The 16,802-nt window shown below is 51.4% G+C and overlaps 1 protein-coding gene across 1 annotated transcript in view; it reads right to left on the reverse strand.

Annotated features, from left to right (window-relative positions):
* eif4g3b (eukaryotic translation initiation factor 4 gamma, 3b) overlaps positions 1–16,475 on the reverse strand; it is a 57,765-nt gene extending 41,290 nt beyond the window's left edge. The window contains exons 1-2 of the mRNA XM_061259164.1: positions 16,264–16,475; positions 304–473 (exon numbers count right to left, since the gene is read on the reverse strand). Of these exons, the coding sequence (XP_061115148.1) occupies positions 304–392 (89 nt within the window). The 5' untranslated portion in view covers positions 393–473; positions 16,264–16,475. The remainder of the gene's footprint in view (positions 1–303; positions 474–16,263) is intronic.
* Positions 16,476–16,802: the final 327 nt, after the last annotated feature.

Genomic DNA, 16,802 nt, shown 5'->3' on the forward strand with positions numbered 1-16,802 from the left:
GCAGAGGAGCAGAGTTAGAGAGCAGGGTTAGAGAGGAGAGGAGCAGGGTTAGAGAGCAGAGGAGCAGAGTTAGAGAGCAGGGTTAGAGAGGAGAGGAGCAGGGTTAGAGAGGAGAGGAGCAGAGTTAGAGAGGAGAGGAGCAGAGTTAGAGAGGAGAGGAGCAGGGTTTGAGTAAAGAGTTTGAGCAGAGTTAGGGTGAAGGCAGGTTCAGGGTTGGAGCAGGTTCAGGGTTGGAGCAGGTTCAGGGTTGGAGCAGGTTCAGGGTTGGAGCAGAGTCAGGGTGAAGAGGTGCGTCACACTCACACTATAGACGGCCGCGACTCCAGGCTGGGTGGGAAAGATCCGATCCTCCAGAGGTGGTGGGATTCTGGGGATTCTGGAAACGGATGCATTAAGGAAAACTCTGCCACAGTGGCCCCTTCAGGTTGGAAGACTCAACAACAGGGCACATTTTCCTCCTTTTTCCTGAATTGCTTTTTCAGCAAAGTTTTGGGAAACAGAGGAGAAAAAAGAAAGAAAAAAAAAAGTTTAACATACATTCTTTTAAAAAACAACTTTAGGAATATAATGAAAATGAGGTCAATGCATGAACAGGCAAAAATTAATAACGCAAAAGCAAAAACACACTGAACTCAGAGCACATCACTACGTCAAGCTGCCACATATCAGACATTCACCAAAAGTTCACAGCTTTTTCCCTGCCCATACATGCGCTTCCTGGAGATGCAATGCCTGTTTAAATCCTCGCTGCGCGGCAGCATTGCACTCGGTTATTGTCACACTATCTGGCCGATGAGCACTAGGAGACCAGCACCCGCTGCTGACTGGCAGCCTGAGTTTCACGGCGTTAAGCGAATCCGTTCGGAAGCTACAAGCCTTCCTGTGAGAGGCCACGCCCACTGCGAGAGGCCACGCCCACTGCGAGAGGCCACACCCACTGCCACGTCCTCCTGCGGCCGACTCGCGTGAAAAACAGATCAGTTTGTCCGTGCCCCGGGACCAAACTTTCAACAAAGATTCCTGCAAACCCGTTCATGACTTTTGGAGATATCCTGCTCACAGACACACAAACAGACAGACAGACAGACAGGGTATGTGGAAGATCAGCAGATCTCTCGATTTCTAGTCACATCCTCCTTCTGGCTTCTGTAGGACTGAGCGCAGAGACAGAGGGACAGGGAACCGGGATCCCAGACAGGAAGCCGGATTCGGGGTACGGGGGACAGTGCCCTGGTCACATGGTCTCAGAGAAAGGGGCGGGGTCGGTCTCCTCTCCTTCCACTGTCCCCCTGCCCAGACACACCTGGGACCGCCCCCCCCAGGCCAGCGCCATGGCAACAGCCAATAACAGCCCCAAGGGCAGCTCCCCCCGCCCCCCCCAGCGCGTCCTCAAACAGACCCCCCCCCCCCCCCTCCCCCCTCACTGGCAGGGCAGGCAGCCGTTCAGCCTCACCACACTGCCTCATCCCGGACGAGCCCCCACACTCTCTCCCAGAACCCGCGACTCTCCGGGGAAACAGGCAGGGAGGAGGCAGGCCGGGGAGTCTACAGGGACACAAACTGCTGAGTCAGCAGAAGCCACACCTCAGTCAGAAGCTGGCTGTGCGATCAGTACCACAATCTCCCTGCTGGACTGTGTGATCAGTACATCTCCCTGCTGGACTGTGTGATCAGTACATCTCCCTGCTGGACTGTGTGATCAGTACATCTCCCTGCTGGACTGTGTGATCAGTACATCTCCCTGCTGGACTGTGTGATCAGTACCACATCTCCCTGCTGGACTGTGTGATCAGTACCACATCTCCCTGCTGGACTGTGTGATCAGTACCACATCTCCCTGCTGGACTGTGTGATCAGTACATCTCCCTGCTGGACTGTGTGATCAGTACATCTCCCTGCTGGACTGTGTGATCAGTACATCTCCCTGCTGGACTGTGTGATCAGTACATCTCCCTGCTGGACTGTGTGATCAGTACATCTCCCTGCTGGACTGTGTGATCAGTACCACATCTCCCTGCTGGACTGTGTGATCAGTACATCTCCCTGCTGGACTGTGTGATCAGTACATCTCCCTGCTGGACTGTGCATGCGTGCGTGTTCAACAACCGATTCACTAAAGCCTTGAATCAGTTCAAAATGTGTTATTTTTTATGCAAATGTCGCCAATATTATTCGTCATGGCATGCATACCTTTTATTTATTTTTATTAATTTATTTTAACACTCAGTGTAGAGGGCAAACTGTCTCTCTAAAACTGAAACAAATTAAGAAAAAGTTACATCTTGTTAAAATCGAAAGCCAGCATACACGGGGATATACATACAATACAATATACATACAATCGGAGCGCTGCTGGATCTTCCCCAGCCCAGCTGTGGCTCCGCACGAAAAGCAGCTGGTCCACAACGCGTCCCTCAGGAGTCACAGAAACCCAAACTCAGCCTGAGGAACACCCTGGCCCTCTGTCCCCTCCCCATCCTGACCTCGGGCCGAGCTTTAACAGCCCAGCCCGGCCCAGCCAGCACCAGCACCAGCACCAGACCCAGGCCCAGGCCCAGCACCAGACCCTTCCTCCTCCCACCACAGGGATCTCAGGCCAAAATGAGTCTGCAACTGAAACTCTCTCACAATCCGGGAGATGCGTTCAGTAATTCAGCAGCAGTGCCTGCCCTGGACAGCAGGGGGAGCTGTGGAGGGATAGATGGGGTGGGGTAGAACCCCCATTGTCTGGACTGTGAGGAGTAGACCTCAGCTCCCCAATAAACTCCCACCCATCCCCCTCTTCCACATCTCACACAGGATACAACTCCCCCCCTCCCCCCCGGCAGAGAATCCTATTCAGTGACTGACCCCTTCACCTCCCAGAGGGGGGAGAGAGGGGGGGGAGAGAGTGGGGCAGGAGAGGGAGAGAGAGAAAGAGTGAGAGTGGGGCAGGAGAGGGAGGGGAGTAAAGGGGGGGTTGTATAGAAACTGAGAGGGGTAAATGACTGGGTAAATGAGAGGATGATTCCATATACCTAATTTCCCCTCTATCCACCACTCTGAAACTGAGGGGGGCCACAATGAGCCTATCAGAGCACAGCACAGCTACACTGAGCCTATCAGAGCACAGCTACACTGAGCCTATCAGAGCACAGCACAGCTCCACTGAGCCTATCAGAGCACAGCTACACTGAGCCTATCAGAGCACAGCACAGCTCCACTGAGCCTATCAGAGCACAGCACAGCTCCACTGAGCCTATCAGAGCACAGCACAGCTCCACTGAGCCTATCAGAGCACAGCACAGCTCCACTGAGCCTATCAGAGCACAACACAGCTACACTGAGCCTATCAGAGCACAGCACAGCTACACTGAGCCTATCAGAGCACAGCCCAGCTACACTGAGCCTATCAGAGCACAGCCATAATGAGCACAGTAAAATCATCAGGCTACACCTGCAGTCTGTAGCCAGTACTCACACACATGTCAGATAATGATTTAATTGACTCAATCTCAAGATAAATCCTGAAACGGATCGACCCCGGTTGTGCATCCCTGCCCTAAACAAACTTCTGCAGGATTCCCAGCAGTTAGCGGGTAAACAGGTGTGTGTGTGTGTGTGTGTGTGTGTGTGTGTGTGTGTGTGTGTGTGTGTGTGCATGGTGTGTGGTGTGTGTGGTGCGTTTGTGTGTGTGGTGTGTGTGCGTGTTGTGTGTGTGCGTGTTGTGTGTGTGCGCTGATCCACCACTGTGCTCAGTGTGTGTTCTCCCGACATTGTTGAGCAGGATGCAAAAAGGTCTCTTATCCCTATTCAGTCCCAAGAGTGCCATATGGCAATTTTCAACCAATCAAAATGACTGCTGTACTATTGTTTCAAGCCTCTATTAAAACCCCACTAAATTCTCTCAGCTTGGTTTGGGTGGAGCCTCTTCATATTGGGCTTGGGACTGAAAGGGTTAAGCCTCCATTCAGAGTTCAGCTGATTTTTCAGCAGAATCTAAGATCCCTGTGCTGCTGTACAGTGAGGAAGCCCAGAGACAGTGTGGAATGGGGTCATGGGTCATAGGTCATCTCTGATGCGTACAGGAATGATCTCGGAGAAGGAAGGAGTCGGTCACTGTGCACCACGCAAGGCACCGATCAGCTCGTCGGGAGAGATCGGGGGTGAGGCGTCTTGCCCAGGGGCACTTCGACACACCCAGGGATCAAACCGGCAACCTCGGCTGTGTGTCTGCCGCAGAAAGCTTCCTTTGTGGCGTCTGTGTGTGAATCCTGGGGGGTTACAATGGTGCTGCTGTTCCGCAGGCTCACACAGCCACAACGCGTTCCCTCTCGCTCACTCGCTCACACAGAGCAGCAGGCTTCATAGTCCAGCACAGGGCTAGCGCGTTAGCACCGTTAGCCTGCACGGTGGGGCCTGTGAGGTGAATGAGCCGCAGGGTTAGCGCGTTAGCACCGTTAGCCTGCACGGTGGGGCCTGTGGGTGAATGAGCCACAGGGCTAGTGTGTTAGCACCGTTAGCCTGCACGGTGGGGCCTGTGAGGTGAATGAGCCGCAGGGTTAGCGCGTTAGCACCGTTAGTCTGCACGGTGGGGCCTGTGGGTGAATGAGCGGCAGGGTTAGCGCGTTAGCACCGTTAGCCTGCACTGTGGGGCCTGTGAGGTGAATGAGCCGCAGGGTTAGCGCGTTAGCCTGCACTGTGGGGCCTGTGAGGTGAATGAGCCAGAGGGCTCGTGTGTTAGCACCGTTAGCCTGCACGGTGGGGCCTGTGAGGTGAATGAGCTGTAGGGTTAGCGCGTTAGCACCATCAGCCTGCACTGTGGGGCCTGTGAGGTGAATGAGCCGCAGGGTTAGCGCGTTAGCACCGTTAGCCTGCACTGTGGGGCCTGTGAGGTGAATGAGCCGCAGGGTTAGCGCGTTAGCACCGTTAGCCTGCACTGTGGGGCCTGTGAGGTGAATGAGCCGCAGGGCTAGCGCGTTAGCACCGTTAGCCTGCACTGTGGGGCCTGTGAGGTGAATGAGCCGCAGGGTTAGCGCGTTAGCACCGTTAGCCTGCACGGTGGGGCCTGTGAGGTGAATGAGCCGCAGGGTTAGCGCGTTAGCACCATTAGCCTGCACTGTGGGGCCTGTGGGTGAATGAGCCAGAGGGCTAGTGTGTTAGCACCGTTAGCCTGCACTGTGGGGCCTGTGAGGTGAATGAGCCGCAGGGTTAGCGCGTTAGCACGTTAGCCTGCACTGTGGGGCCTGTGAGGTGAATGAGCCGCAGGGTTAGCGCGTTAGCACCATTAGCCTGCACTGTGGGGCCTGTGGGTGAATGAGCCGCAGGGCTAGCGCGTTAGCACCGTTAGCCTGCACTGTGGGGCCTGTGAGGTGAATGAGCCGCAGGGTTAGCGCGTTAGCACCATTAGCCTGCACGGTGGGGCCTGTGAGGTGAATGAGCCGCAGGGTTAGCGCGTTAGCACCGTTAGCCTGCACGGTGGGGCCTGTGAGGTGAATGAGCTGCAGGGTTAGCGCGTTAGCACCGTTAGCCTGCACGGTGGGGCCTGTGGGGTGAATGAGCCGCAGGGTTAGCGCGTTAGCACCGTTAGCCTGCACTGTGGGGCCTGTGGGGTGAATGAGCCGCAGGGTTAGCGCGTTAGCCTGCACGGTGGGGCCTGTGAGGTGAATGAGCCGCAGGGTTAGCGCGTTAGCCTGCACGGTGGGGCCTGTGAGGTGAATGAGCTGTAGGGTTAGCGCGTTAGCACCGTTAGCCTGCACTGTGGGGCCTGTGAGGTGAATGAGCCGCAGGGTTAGCGCGTTAGCCTGCACTGTGGGGCCTGTGAGGTGAATGAGCCGCAGGGTTAGCACGTTAGCACCGTTAGCCTGCACTGTGGGGCCTGTGAGGTGAATGAGCCGCAGGGTTAGCGCGTTAGCACCGTTAGCCTGCACGGTGGGGCCTGTGAGGTGAATGAGCCGCAGGGTTAGCGCGTTAGCACCGTTAGCCTGCACTGTGGGGCCTGTGGGGTGAATGAGCCGCAGGGTTAGCGCGTTAGCCTGCACGGTGGGGCCTGTGAGGTGAATGAGCCGCAGGGTTAGCGCGTTAGCCGCAGGGGTTACCATAACAGAAACGGCGCAGAGGGACCACAGCCTCAGGCGGGACGATCGCACCTCCGAGCAGAATTTACGAGCCGCACGCGAGTCTCAGCGCGTCTCAGGTGTGGCCAGACCAGACAACTCGCCAACAAATGTGACAGAAAACCTCCAAAAGTATAAATAAACCCACCGCAGCTCAGTACACCTGTCCAAACTAAAGGAGAGGGGAAACCACTGCAGCCCTGTTTGACGCAAGAGGCAGGAGCCCGAGACCAGGCCAGAGACCAGGCCAGAGACCAGGCCACAGACCAGGCCACAGACCAGGCCAGAGACCAGGCCAGAGACCAAGCACCGGGAGAAAAAGCGGGCAGAATACCGAAGGCAGCAGAGGACTGGCCGGAGAGCAGACGGCGGTAATTCTGTTACAGCGGGACTGAGGAGAGTCCCATGTGGGACAGGTCACTCCAGTCCACTGAGGGGGGGGGGGGGCACAGGCCCGAAGAGCATGGCTGAGAGGAAGGATTAAAGGAGCAGGGCAGGAAGAACAATGAGGAAATAACCGGAAGGAAGGGAGGGAGGGGGAGGGGGAGAGAGAGAGAGGGAGGGAGAGGGAGAGAGAGAAGGGAGAGAGAAGGGAGAGAGAAGGGAGAGAGGGAGGGAGAGAGAGAAGGGAAGTCGTAAAAAGATGTAGGGTGGACTTTGTACATCAAGCTCCCCTGAAATCTTATGGTCTGTCGGACGGAGGCCAGCAGTGTCACGCTGGTCACGTGCGAGACGGGAAACGCTGGCAGGAGCGGAGAATACAGGGCACAGAACACACACCTCTGACCTGTGCTCACCTGCTCCAGCACAGCACTGGGGCAGAAGCTAATCCTCCAGTGTGGCAAAGGTTACTGATAGGACAGCTACCGTACGGCGGAACGCAGACCGTGACTCGACAGAAATGAAACCTCAGCACTCCCCAGGGACGCAGCCCCACAGCGCGCTCTGTACGCAGGGCTGGGTCCTCCTGCAGAGACTGTGCACAGGGCTGGGGCCTCCTGCAGAGACTGTACGCAGGGCTGGGGCCTCCTGCAGAGACTGTACGCAGGGCTGGGTCCTCCTGCAGAGACTGTACGCAGGGCTGGGTCCTCCTGCAGAGACTGTACGCAGGGCTGGGTCCTCCTGCAGAGACTGTACGCAGGGCTGGGTCCTCCTGCAGAGACTGTACGCAGGGCTGGGGCCTCCTGCAGACTGTACGCAGGGCTGGGTCCTCCTGCAGACTGTGCACAGGGCTGGGGCCTCCTGCAGAGACTGTACGCAGGGCTGGGTCCTCCTGCAGAGACTGTACGCAGGGCTGGGTCCTCCTGCAGAGACTGTACGCAGGGCTGGGTCCTCCTGCAGAGACTGTACGCAGGGCTGGGTCCTCCTGCAGACTGTACGCAGGGCTGGGTCCTCCTGCAGACTGTACGCAGGGCTGGGTCCTCCTGCAGACTGTACGCAGGGCTGGGTCCTCCTGCAGACTGTACGCAGGGCTGGGTCCTCCTGCAGAGACTGTACGCAGGGCTGGGTCCTCCTGCAGAGACTGTACGCAGGGCTGGGTCCTCCTGCAGACTGTACGCAGGGCTGGGTCCTCCTGCAGACTGTACGCAGGGCTGGGTCCTCCTGCAGACTGTACGCAGGGCTGGGTCCTCCTGCAGACTGTACGCAGGGCTGGGTCCTCCTGCAGACTGTACGCAGGGCTGGGTCCTCCTGCAGACTGTACGCAGGGCTGGGTCCTCCTGCAGACTGTACGCAGGGCTGGGTCCTCCTGCAGACTGTACGCAGGGCTGGGTCCTCCTGCAGACTGTACGCAGGGCTGGGTCCTCCTGCAGACTGTACGCAGGGCTGGGTCCTCCTGCAGACTGTACGCAGGGCTGGGTCCTCCTGCAGACTGTACGCAGGGCTGGGTCCTCCTGCAGAGACTGTACGCAGGGCTGGGTCCTCCTGCAGACTGTACGCAGGGCTGGGTCCTCCTGCAGACTGTACGCAGGGCTGGGTCCTCCTGCAGAGACTGTACGCAGGGCTGGGTCCTCCTGCAGACTGTACGCAGGGCTGGGGCCTCCTGCAGAGACTGTACGCAGGGCTGGGTCCTCCTGCAGAGACTGCAGGTCTGCGCTGCTGCTGCTTTCTCTACCCGAGACTTCACTGATCAATCAATGCCACCAATGGGCCACAGATTTAACTCACAGGTGTAATCAGTCCTGACCGAAGGTTACAGCCATATTCATTCTGGGGGGGTTTCCATGACGAATGAAATTCAAATTTGCCGGGATAGAAGGCTGAAAATGGGAACTTATTTTTCTTATTTAGCTGACACTTATTCAAAACGACTTCCAAAATGTTGAAGCGGGGAGACAGACAGACAGAGGTTCTTCCCTTGACTCCAAAGCTGGTTTCCTCGGCATGACGCAGGACCAACCCAGCTAAAACCTTCTCACAACCGCACTGCAACGTAGTGGCAACGTTACCATATCGACACAACAGCGTAGGCATCACCATAAATGGGGGAGATTCTTTTATTTTCCTTGGGACAGGTCAGGAAACACGTTGCCAAAAGGACAGAAAACTCCCCAGTTCCAAGCGAACACTGACGGATAAACATAGGAACGTGCCTTCGCGTAGAGCGTTAAGCACGAACAGCGCTAGTGTTAAGGGCGTACAGCGTTAAGGGCGCACAGCGTTAAGCATGTGCAGGTCTACAACAGTGGATTTACCAGCGGGTACAGAAGACAACACCTGCCACAGCAAACCAGCCCATAGGCCAGTGCTTCTCAAACCCCTGTGCACGTGGGTTTTCGTCCCAACCACAGGTGAAATACCAAGATTTTAACAAGCCTTCAAACTGCCTTAATTCAATGCCTTTCATATTTCAAGGGATTATTTACCCTCTTTTGCCACGTTTTGTCAGAATGCACACCGTGAAGAATATTTCACAAGTGCTTATTGTGTTCTTTTGCAAATGACTGCAAATGTCATTGATCAAATTAAAGACCAAGGTGGGACTTAAGCTCCAAAATTGATGAAAGTGTGGCCACCTAAACAAACATCTGGTATACTGAAGAATTCAAAGAGAAAGCAAATGATAACAAGCCAAACCTGCATTGTGGAAATAAGTTTAAATAGTCATGTGTTCAATAGCCTTAATTGAGCAAGAGGTTGGTTGCAACAAAGGGTAACACACACAGGGGTTCCCAGGCCGGACGGGGTTTGAACACACACACAGGGGTTTGAGAGCACACACACACACACACACACACACACACACACACAGGGGTTTGAGAGAGAGCACACAGGGGTTTGAGAGCGCACACACACACACAGGGGTTTGAGAGAGAGCTCACACACACACAGGGGTTTGAGAGAGAGCACACACACACACAGGGGTTTGAGAGAGAGCGCACACACACACACAGGGGTTTGGGAGAGAGCACACACACACACACACACACACACACAGGGGTTTGAGAGAGAGCTCTCACACACACACACACACACACACACACACACACACACACACACACACACACACACACACACACACACAGGGGTTTGAGAGAGAGCTCACACACACACAGGGGTTTGAGAGAGAGCTCACACACACACAGGGGTTTGAGAGCACACACACACAGGGGTTTGAGAGAGAGCACACACACACACAGGGGTTTGAGAGAGAGCACACACACACACACAGGGGTTTGAGAGAGAGCACACACACACACACAGGGGTTTGAGAGCACACACACAAACAGGGGTTTGAGAGAGAGCTCACACACACACACAGGGGTTTGAGAGCACACACACAAACAGGGGTTTGAGAGAGAGCACACACAGGGGTTCCCAGGCCCGGACAGGGTTTGAGAACCAGCGCTGCAGTCAAACACAACCGTAGCCACATGAGCTGCACCAGCCAGACTAACCAGGACACAGGCACCTAGCCCCGGTGGGAAAATCTCCATAGCAACAGAGAAGCATCTGGTTGCGCTTTGTGCCGACGGAGACTGCAATATTGACCTGCCCGTGCAGCAGACGCTGCGCTCCGCAGCACCGATATTCAACAGCTAGATTAGCGTGTAATCAGCCATTAAACCGTGAGAAACCGCAGGGGGCAGGGTCCCTGTCTGAGGGGGGGACTGCAGGAACACAACTTCTACAACACCGCGCAGTAAAAATGTGTGTGTGCGTGCGTGCGTGAGTGTGTGTATGTGTGTGCCCGTGAGTGTGTGTGTGTGTGTGCATGTGTGTGTGTGTGTATGTGTGTGCCTGTGTGTGTATGTGTGTGCCTGTGTGTGTGTATGTGTGTGTGCGTGTATGTGTGCGTGTGTGTGTGTGTGTGTGTGTGTGTGTGCGTGAGTGTGTGTGCCAGTGTGTGTGTGTGTGTGTGTGTGTGTGTGTGTATGTGTGTGCCCGTGCGTGTGTGTGTGTGTGTGTGTGAGTGTGTGTGCATGTGTATGTGTGTGTGCACCTGTGTGTGTATGTGTGTGCCTGTGTCTGTGTGTGTGTGTGCGTGTGTGCGTGCGTGCGTGTGTGCGTGAGAGAAACAGGGTTTGTGTGACAAAGACTCAGGAAGGGGGGGAAACAGGGACGTTTGATGGATGAAAGGATCACAGGGACAGAAAGGCACAATGAGAGAGAGTTGGGACGGCCTGGTCAGCAGTATTTGTAAGAGCGTTTAAAGGGACGGGGCGCGTGATGTTACTTCCGAGGGAGTCGTGATCCAAATGCGAAACGTGCAGAAGAAAGACGTGAAGACAGAGAGCAGCGATTGTTGCAGCACAGAACAGGAAGCTGAGAGCTGCATGATGGGAGTTTCCTGTGGGGGGGGGGGGTTCAGGGAACGGAACGCAGAGATTACTGATGGCATACCATTGTTCCCAAACTGAACATAAAATTTAATACAACTGGGTTTCTCCTGGCTCAAAATGAGGCAGAGATTGTCCTTCAATCATGATTACATGATCAACCATGCCATATCTATTAAGTAATACAAATGATACTTTTCAACAAGCAGTAATGTGCAGGTGACTGCACTCCTCCTCTCAAACTCTCTTTATAAAAAATAAAAAAAACAGGTTATTCTACAGGGCATATCTGCCAAGTTGACCGTGGTTCCGCATTTTTTACACAGAAAAACAAGCCAGAACGCTGAAAACACACACACTGCGATCTATAAAAGCAGAGATTCCCAGATCCTTTTTTTTTTTTTTTTTTTTTCTTAAAGATTATAAAAGGCGATGACCCAGACTTGAACCACAACAAAATAATGACTCCCGTTTCTTAGAGCCAATCATCTCACAGAGACAGGCAGTGCTGTTAATTAGTCTAAATATTTACACTGCAGAGAAAGCACATAACTTCTATGAAAAGTCGAAAACAAGACGCCACACTCTAGCTAGCTTGCTCAATAGGAGTACATTAAAACGGAAAGCTATCAATTAGTGTTCTGATTTTTTTTTTTTTTTTTTTTTTAAGTGTTTTGATCACAATTTCAAAGTATTATTTGCACGTTATTAAATCCTGTGAATATTTCATCTTGCATCCGTTACAAGTTTCACATTAAAATAATGAACGACAAATGTGCTGTGTTAATGCAAGTTGGCATTGGCAAAAATAGTAATTATAGGGTATTGGGGTATAAGGTATTGGGTATTGGTGGAATGCTGCATCCCAAGATGCAACATTCCATGGCCAGAACCCCGTGGAGGCGGCCCACTCAGAGCTCTCTATGCGGGAACGTGAAAGGTAGAAGTGAAGGTGCAATAAAAGCCCGTTTTTGTGCAATCCAAATAGCGAGTTGACAAAATTAGGCACCAAGGTATGAGTTTGAAACTGAGAAACTGAATCTTACGGTGCCGCAACAGTTGTTTTGTTAATTTCCTGAAGTGATGTTTGTAGGTGAGTGGCAGACACCAGGTAAGGGCCAGGCGTTTACAGATGACAGAGGGGCTCTCGGGTCAATGTGACAGAGGAGACTTAGAAGTACCATTTTAGTGCAGTTCTGAAATGCATTCATTGTGTTTATTCCTGGAGGGATGATTTACGTGGACCAATTTTCTAAATCTGAGTCAGACAGAAACATCACAGTGTCATCAGTCATCATGAAGGAGACAACTGGAATGTCTCAAATGAGAAGGTTTATTCACACATAAATGGGTGTGGCCCTAAAATATATCCTTGAGGGACGCCAGGATTATACAGGGAGAAGGCATACTTTTTAAGTATAATCGGAAGTTCAGATCGTTTTTTTAAACAAGATGCCTATATAAAAGCAGTAGAAACAGACTAGCTGACTGCAAAAGCCCGCCTGAAGTCAATAAAAATTGCTCCAGTGAGGTTGCCATTACGGAAAGAGAGACGGACATCTTTTGTAACAACTGGAGAAGCTGCAATCGTAGATATTTTTGGATGGAAGCCAAACCAGAATTCACTTAGGTGATTTATTTATTCATTTTTTGATGTTCCACTGATTGATTACTTTACCATTTTCTCTAAGAATTTGGACATTACTGGCAGAATCTGCAATTTGAAAGAGGTTGGTGGGAAGATCACATTTGAAAACTGGTGTCGGTTCCAGAGAGCGTTGATAGTGGGAAGGGAATTTTGATTTTTTAAATTGATTCATAATACGATTAAACCAGCACAAAAACTGGAGGCGTCATTTACTAAAATGAATACTAAAACCAGAGAAACTGGAGGTGCTTGAATCATTCAAGGAGTTTATTGCATTAATAATGAATTCATTCTGACTTTAGGGATGAAAAAGAGGTTAAGTTAAATTAAATATCACAGATATGAAATTGTAACGAAAAATGAGCAAGTTTAAGAGATTTAGAGAGCATTTCAATTTAATTTTGATTCATACTGCTTATGATAGAATCAAGTGTCCATTGGTGGCCTTTCAGAAATAAAGCCGCAATGCTTATGTCCGGATGCAACCTGCGCATTACATCTCCCTTAACAGACGGATGTGACCTGCGTGTTACATCGCCCTTAACAGACGGATGTGACCTGCGTGTTACATCTCCCTTAACAGACGGATGTGACCTGCGTGTTACATCTCCCTTAACAGACGGATGTGATCTGTGCGTTACATCTCCCTTAACAGACGGATGTGACCTGCACATTACATCTCCCTTAACAGACAGATGTGACCTGTGCGTTACATCTCCCTTAACAGACGGATGTGACCTGTGTGTTACATCTCCCTTAACAGACGGATGTGACCTGCACATTACATCTCCCTTAACAGACAGATGTGACCTGTGGATCTCCCTTATCAGGCAGATACGACGCCAGCATTGTATTTGTTCATACGACCGTTTTTCACGACACATGACCGTTGAAATGCATTGTGACTCCTTGGCCTTTCTATGGGTTTCTTGACAGTTGATACACACTTTTGGTGACCCCTTGTAGTGTTGAGAATCTTTCTGAATTTCATAAGAGACGACTCCAGGGGCTGCCTTACCTATTGGTGGTTGTTGCGGCTAGCTCCTCACCTGTCATTCTGACACTGTGAAAGTTACAGCATAAACATGATCCCCCATCATCATCATCATCATCATCACCATCACCATCATCAACATTATCATTATCATCATCTTCATCATCATCATCATCATCACAAGCGATCCCCATTTATTTCAGGCCTGTGACTGACTAGGAGCAGCTACCTTTTGACACAGTCTGGAAGGCACGATTCCCAACTGGTACAACCTCCCCTAGAGACACGACGGGCCATGAAACCGACACCCTGCAGGCTGGCATGTTCACAGTCAGCGAGCCGCGATTAGGCAGCCTAAACTCTGGATGCACTACAACACGCTCCATCAAGAGGCAGCAGCACTAGGACACCCCGAGTGCATGCATGTCTACACAGCAGGGCGGCCTGTAGCGTAGTGGTTAATGTAAATGACTGGGACCTGCAAGGTTGGCGGTTCGATCCCCGGTGTAGCCACAATAAGATCCACACAGCCGTTGGGCCCTTGAGCAAGGCCCTTAACCCTGCATTGCTCCAGGGGAGGATTGTCTCCTGCTTAGTCTAATCAACTGTACGTTGCTCTGGATAAGAGCGTCTGCCACATGCCAGTAATGTAATCTAATGTAATGTAATGTGGACAAACTGGAGTCTCTGATGGTGGATGAAGGTAAAACACGACTAAAAGACTGAGCTGAAGTTAATGTCACCTCTGTCTGAGGGGAGGTACATTAACGCTGAATTAGCACCGTGGCTAACAAGGCTTGAGAGAGCGAGTCAGGAACCCGACCTGTCCATGACTACTCTCCAGTGGAAATAAACCTCAGCGTGCTGCATATTCACCAGGTATGCTCCGTTTAAAACTTCCCAAAAAGAATGAAATTAACTTTGACATCATTTCATTCCTTTTTCACACGTTATCACATCATGACCAGGGTCAAATAGGCAATTGTTTTTCATTCAAATATTTGTCTGTACTTGATCAATCTTGGCTGGCACTTTTTGAGAGCATTTCGTAGGTACCCAAACACCAGAGAAGTTCATTAAAGCGTAGAAAAGTATTATAATCCAAAACGAGTCTATACTTGACCCATATCTGGTTACCATACAAAAATAAAATAGAAACTATGCTACCCTGCGCCACAGGAATAATGCTCGATTATAAGGCACATGTAGACTGCAGACCTTCCCGGTAAAGGCAGGACATTGTACACAACGCGCCTGCAAGCAGAACCGGCATAATTCCGCTGTACAAGAGGAACACACTGCGAGGACGGGAAAAGGGCCGTCACTTCCCGATGTCAACCTGCTGCTATACACAGCCATGGTGGCAAACCCAACTACACCTGGCGGTGAGTTTCCAACCTTTAGTGTCAGCAAGTGTTGCCATCAGGCTGCTACACAAACAGTGCTGCGCATTGACAGCAAGAAACCAGTACCAGTTGTTATTGCTCCACTTGTCAGATTAAATTAAGACCAGCCAAATCCCAAACCAGAGGTTCTTGAGTTTGAGTTTATGGAGTGTTCATTATGAGGTTATACAGCTGTGATTGTAGCTAGTTTCTTGACGACTTAATGCACCATTGCAGTTTATTGGATACAGTCATTCACCTCATATATTTTCATTGGCAGCAGGCCAAACCAGTGTCTGGAAATTAGCCGAAAGACAACAACTGTTCTCCCCTCTCTGAAGAATTCTCTCAACCCGAAATGCTCCAGGCTGTCCTCCCCTGTATTGGGCATTTCTCGCCTAATTTCGTCACGTTGGTCGTCATGGTCCAGAAAGTCAGGTTTATGAGAAGCAGGATTGCACGCACCTTGCGTACACCTTGAACCTCTTGACGCAGCATTAAATGCGATCACACCTGCGCAGCCAGGCTCCCCGAAGCCATGCTCGAATGCCATCAGCACGTCGCTTGCACAATAACGCACAATGCAGGGGAACTACGGCTACCATTGCCGGCGACAACACAGAAACTATAAATCCCAATTTCTAAACACTGTCATAAAATACAAATTGGCTATGCCTTTCCGCACTTGTCAAATATAACTTAAGATTATTCTCGCTAGCCGTCACAGTGGTAGTGGGTGAGACTGCCTAGCACCTTGCTAACGTTAGCAACGTAAACAAAGGCAAAGTGAATCCCGTCAATAATCACACGGTTTTTCAGAAAACATGGTCAAAAATAGTCGAACGTGTATTCTGGTAACATAATTACAATGACCCAAAATCGTTTGCCATTATAATGCGAATAATGACATGGCACGTATGTGCCCACAGCCGTGGCTAAAAGACCGGTATGCTAATGTTGCGAAAGTCGGCTCACAAAGGCTAGTCAGCACTGTGTAAAGGCCAAAGCTAAGCTACAGCACCCTGCAGTAAACGAAACCATCCGACACCGTGGCAGGCCCTCTGTAACAGTGAAGCCAACTTAACTGACGTTGGACTGTTTAAAATAAAATGCTAATATCGAATAGTGAACTGAAACATAGATACATAACGTTAACATACACAATGAAAGCTCACATGCATTGCTGTTCTCCAGAGGTTTAAATCCGGGTAACGTTACTAGCCGAGCAGATTAGCCAGCTAATGCTCGTCAGCTAAGGCTAGCTGAATAATGCTAGTTAGAGAGCTAGCTAGCTGCACTCAATCACACACACTGAGGAAAACGAAACTGCCAAGTTCACCGAACAAAGGCGACTTGCGGATACCTCGATGCTCCGCACTTCAGAGCGTCCACTGAACTGCCGTCTTGATCGCGATTCTATGACACGAGTTCACAAATAAATAAAATAAATGACCGTTAAAGTTACTCTGTAAACTGACACTGAAAGCCAAGTTTACATTACATTTTCCCTGAGCCGGTATACTTAACCCCTGGCTCGGTAGCAGGCAAGCTAACTTACCCCCCTTAAACCCCCCCCCTCCTTCCCAAAACAAGGAGATTTTTTTCTCTTAAGGGAAACCCCGATGCAATGGTGGGGAAGCATTTCGACTGAAGGATACTGCGGCGGTGGCGCGGCGGGCGCCTGCGGGGTGACCGGGGCTCCGGGTAGCGCTACGGAGGTCAGAGTAGCCCGCAGTTGGCTGGATGGAGATGGCCCAGGTCCGGGTCCAGTTCCTGCGGCAGCGGCTGATTTCGGTACCGCTATCGGCGGCAAACTCATCGCAAAAATTTAACCAAAAAAATAGAAAATATGTACAATAATAAATAGCTATCTAGCTATCAATGCACTGATGTAAAAAAAGA

Source organism: Conger conger, chromosome 10 (genome assembly GCF_963514075.1).
Source record: "Conger conger chromosome 10, fConCon1.1, whole genome shotgun sequence".
In the NCBI taxonomy this organism is placed as follows: domain Eukaryota; kingdom Metazoa; phylum Chordata; class Actinopteri; order Anguilliformes; family Congridae; genus Conger; species Conger conger.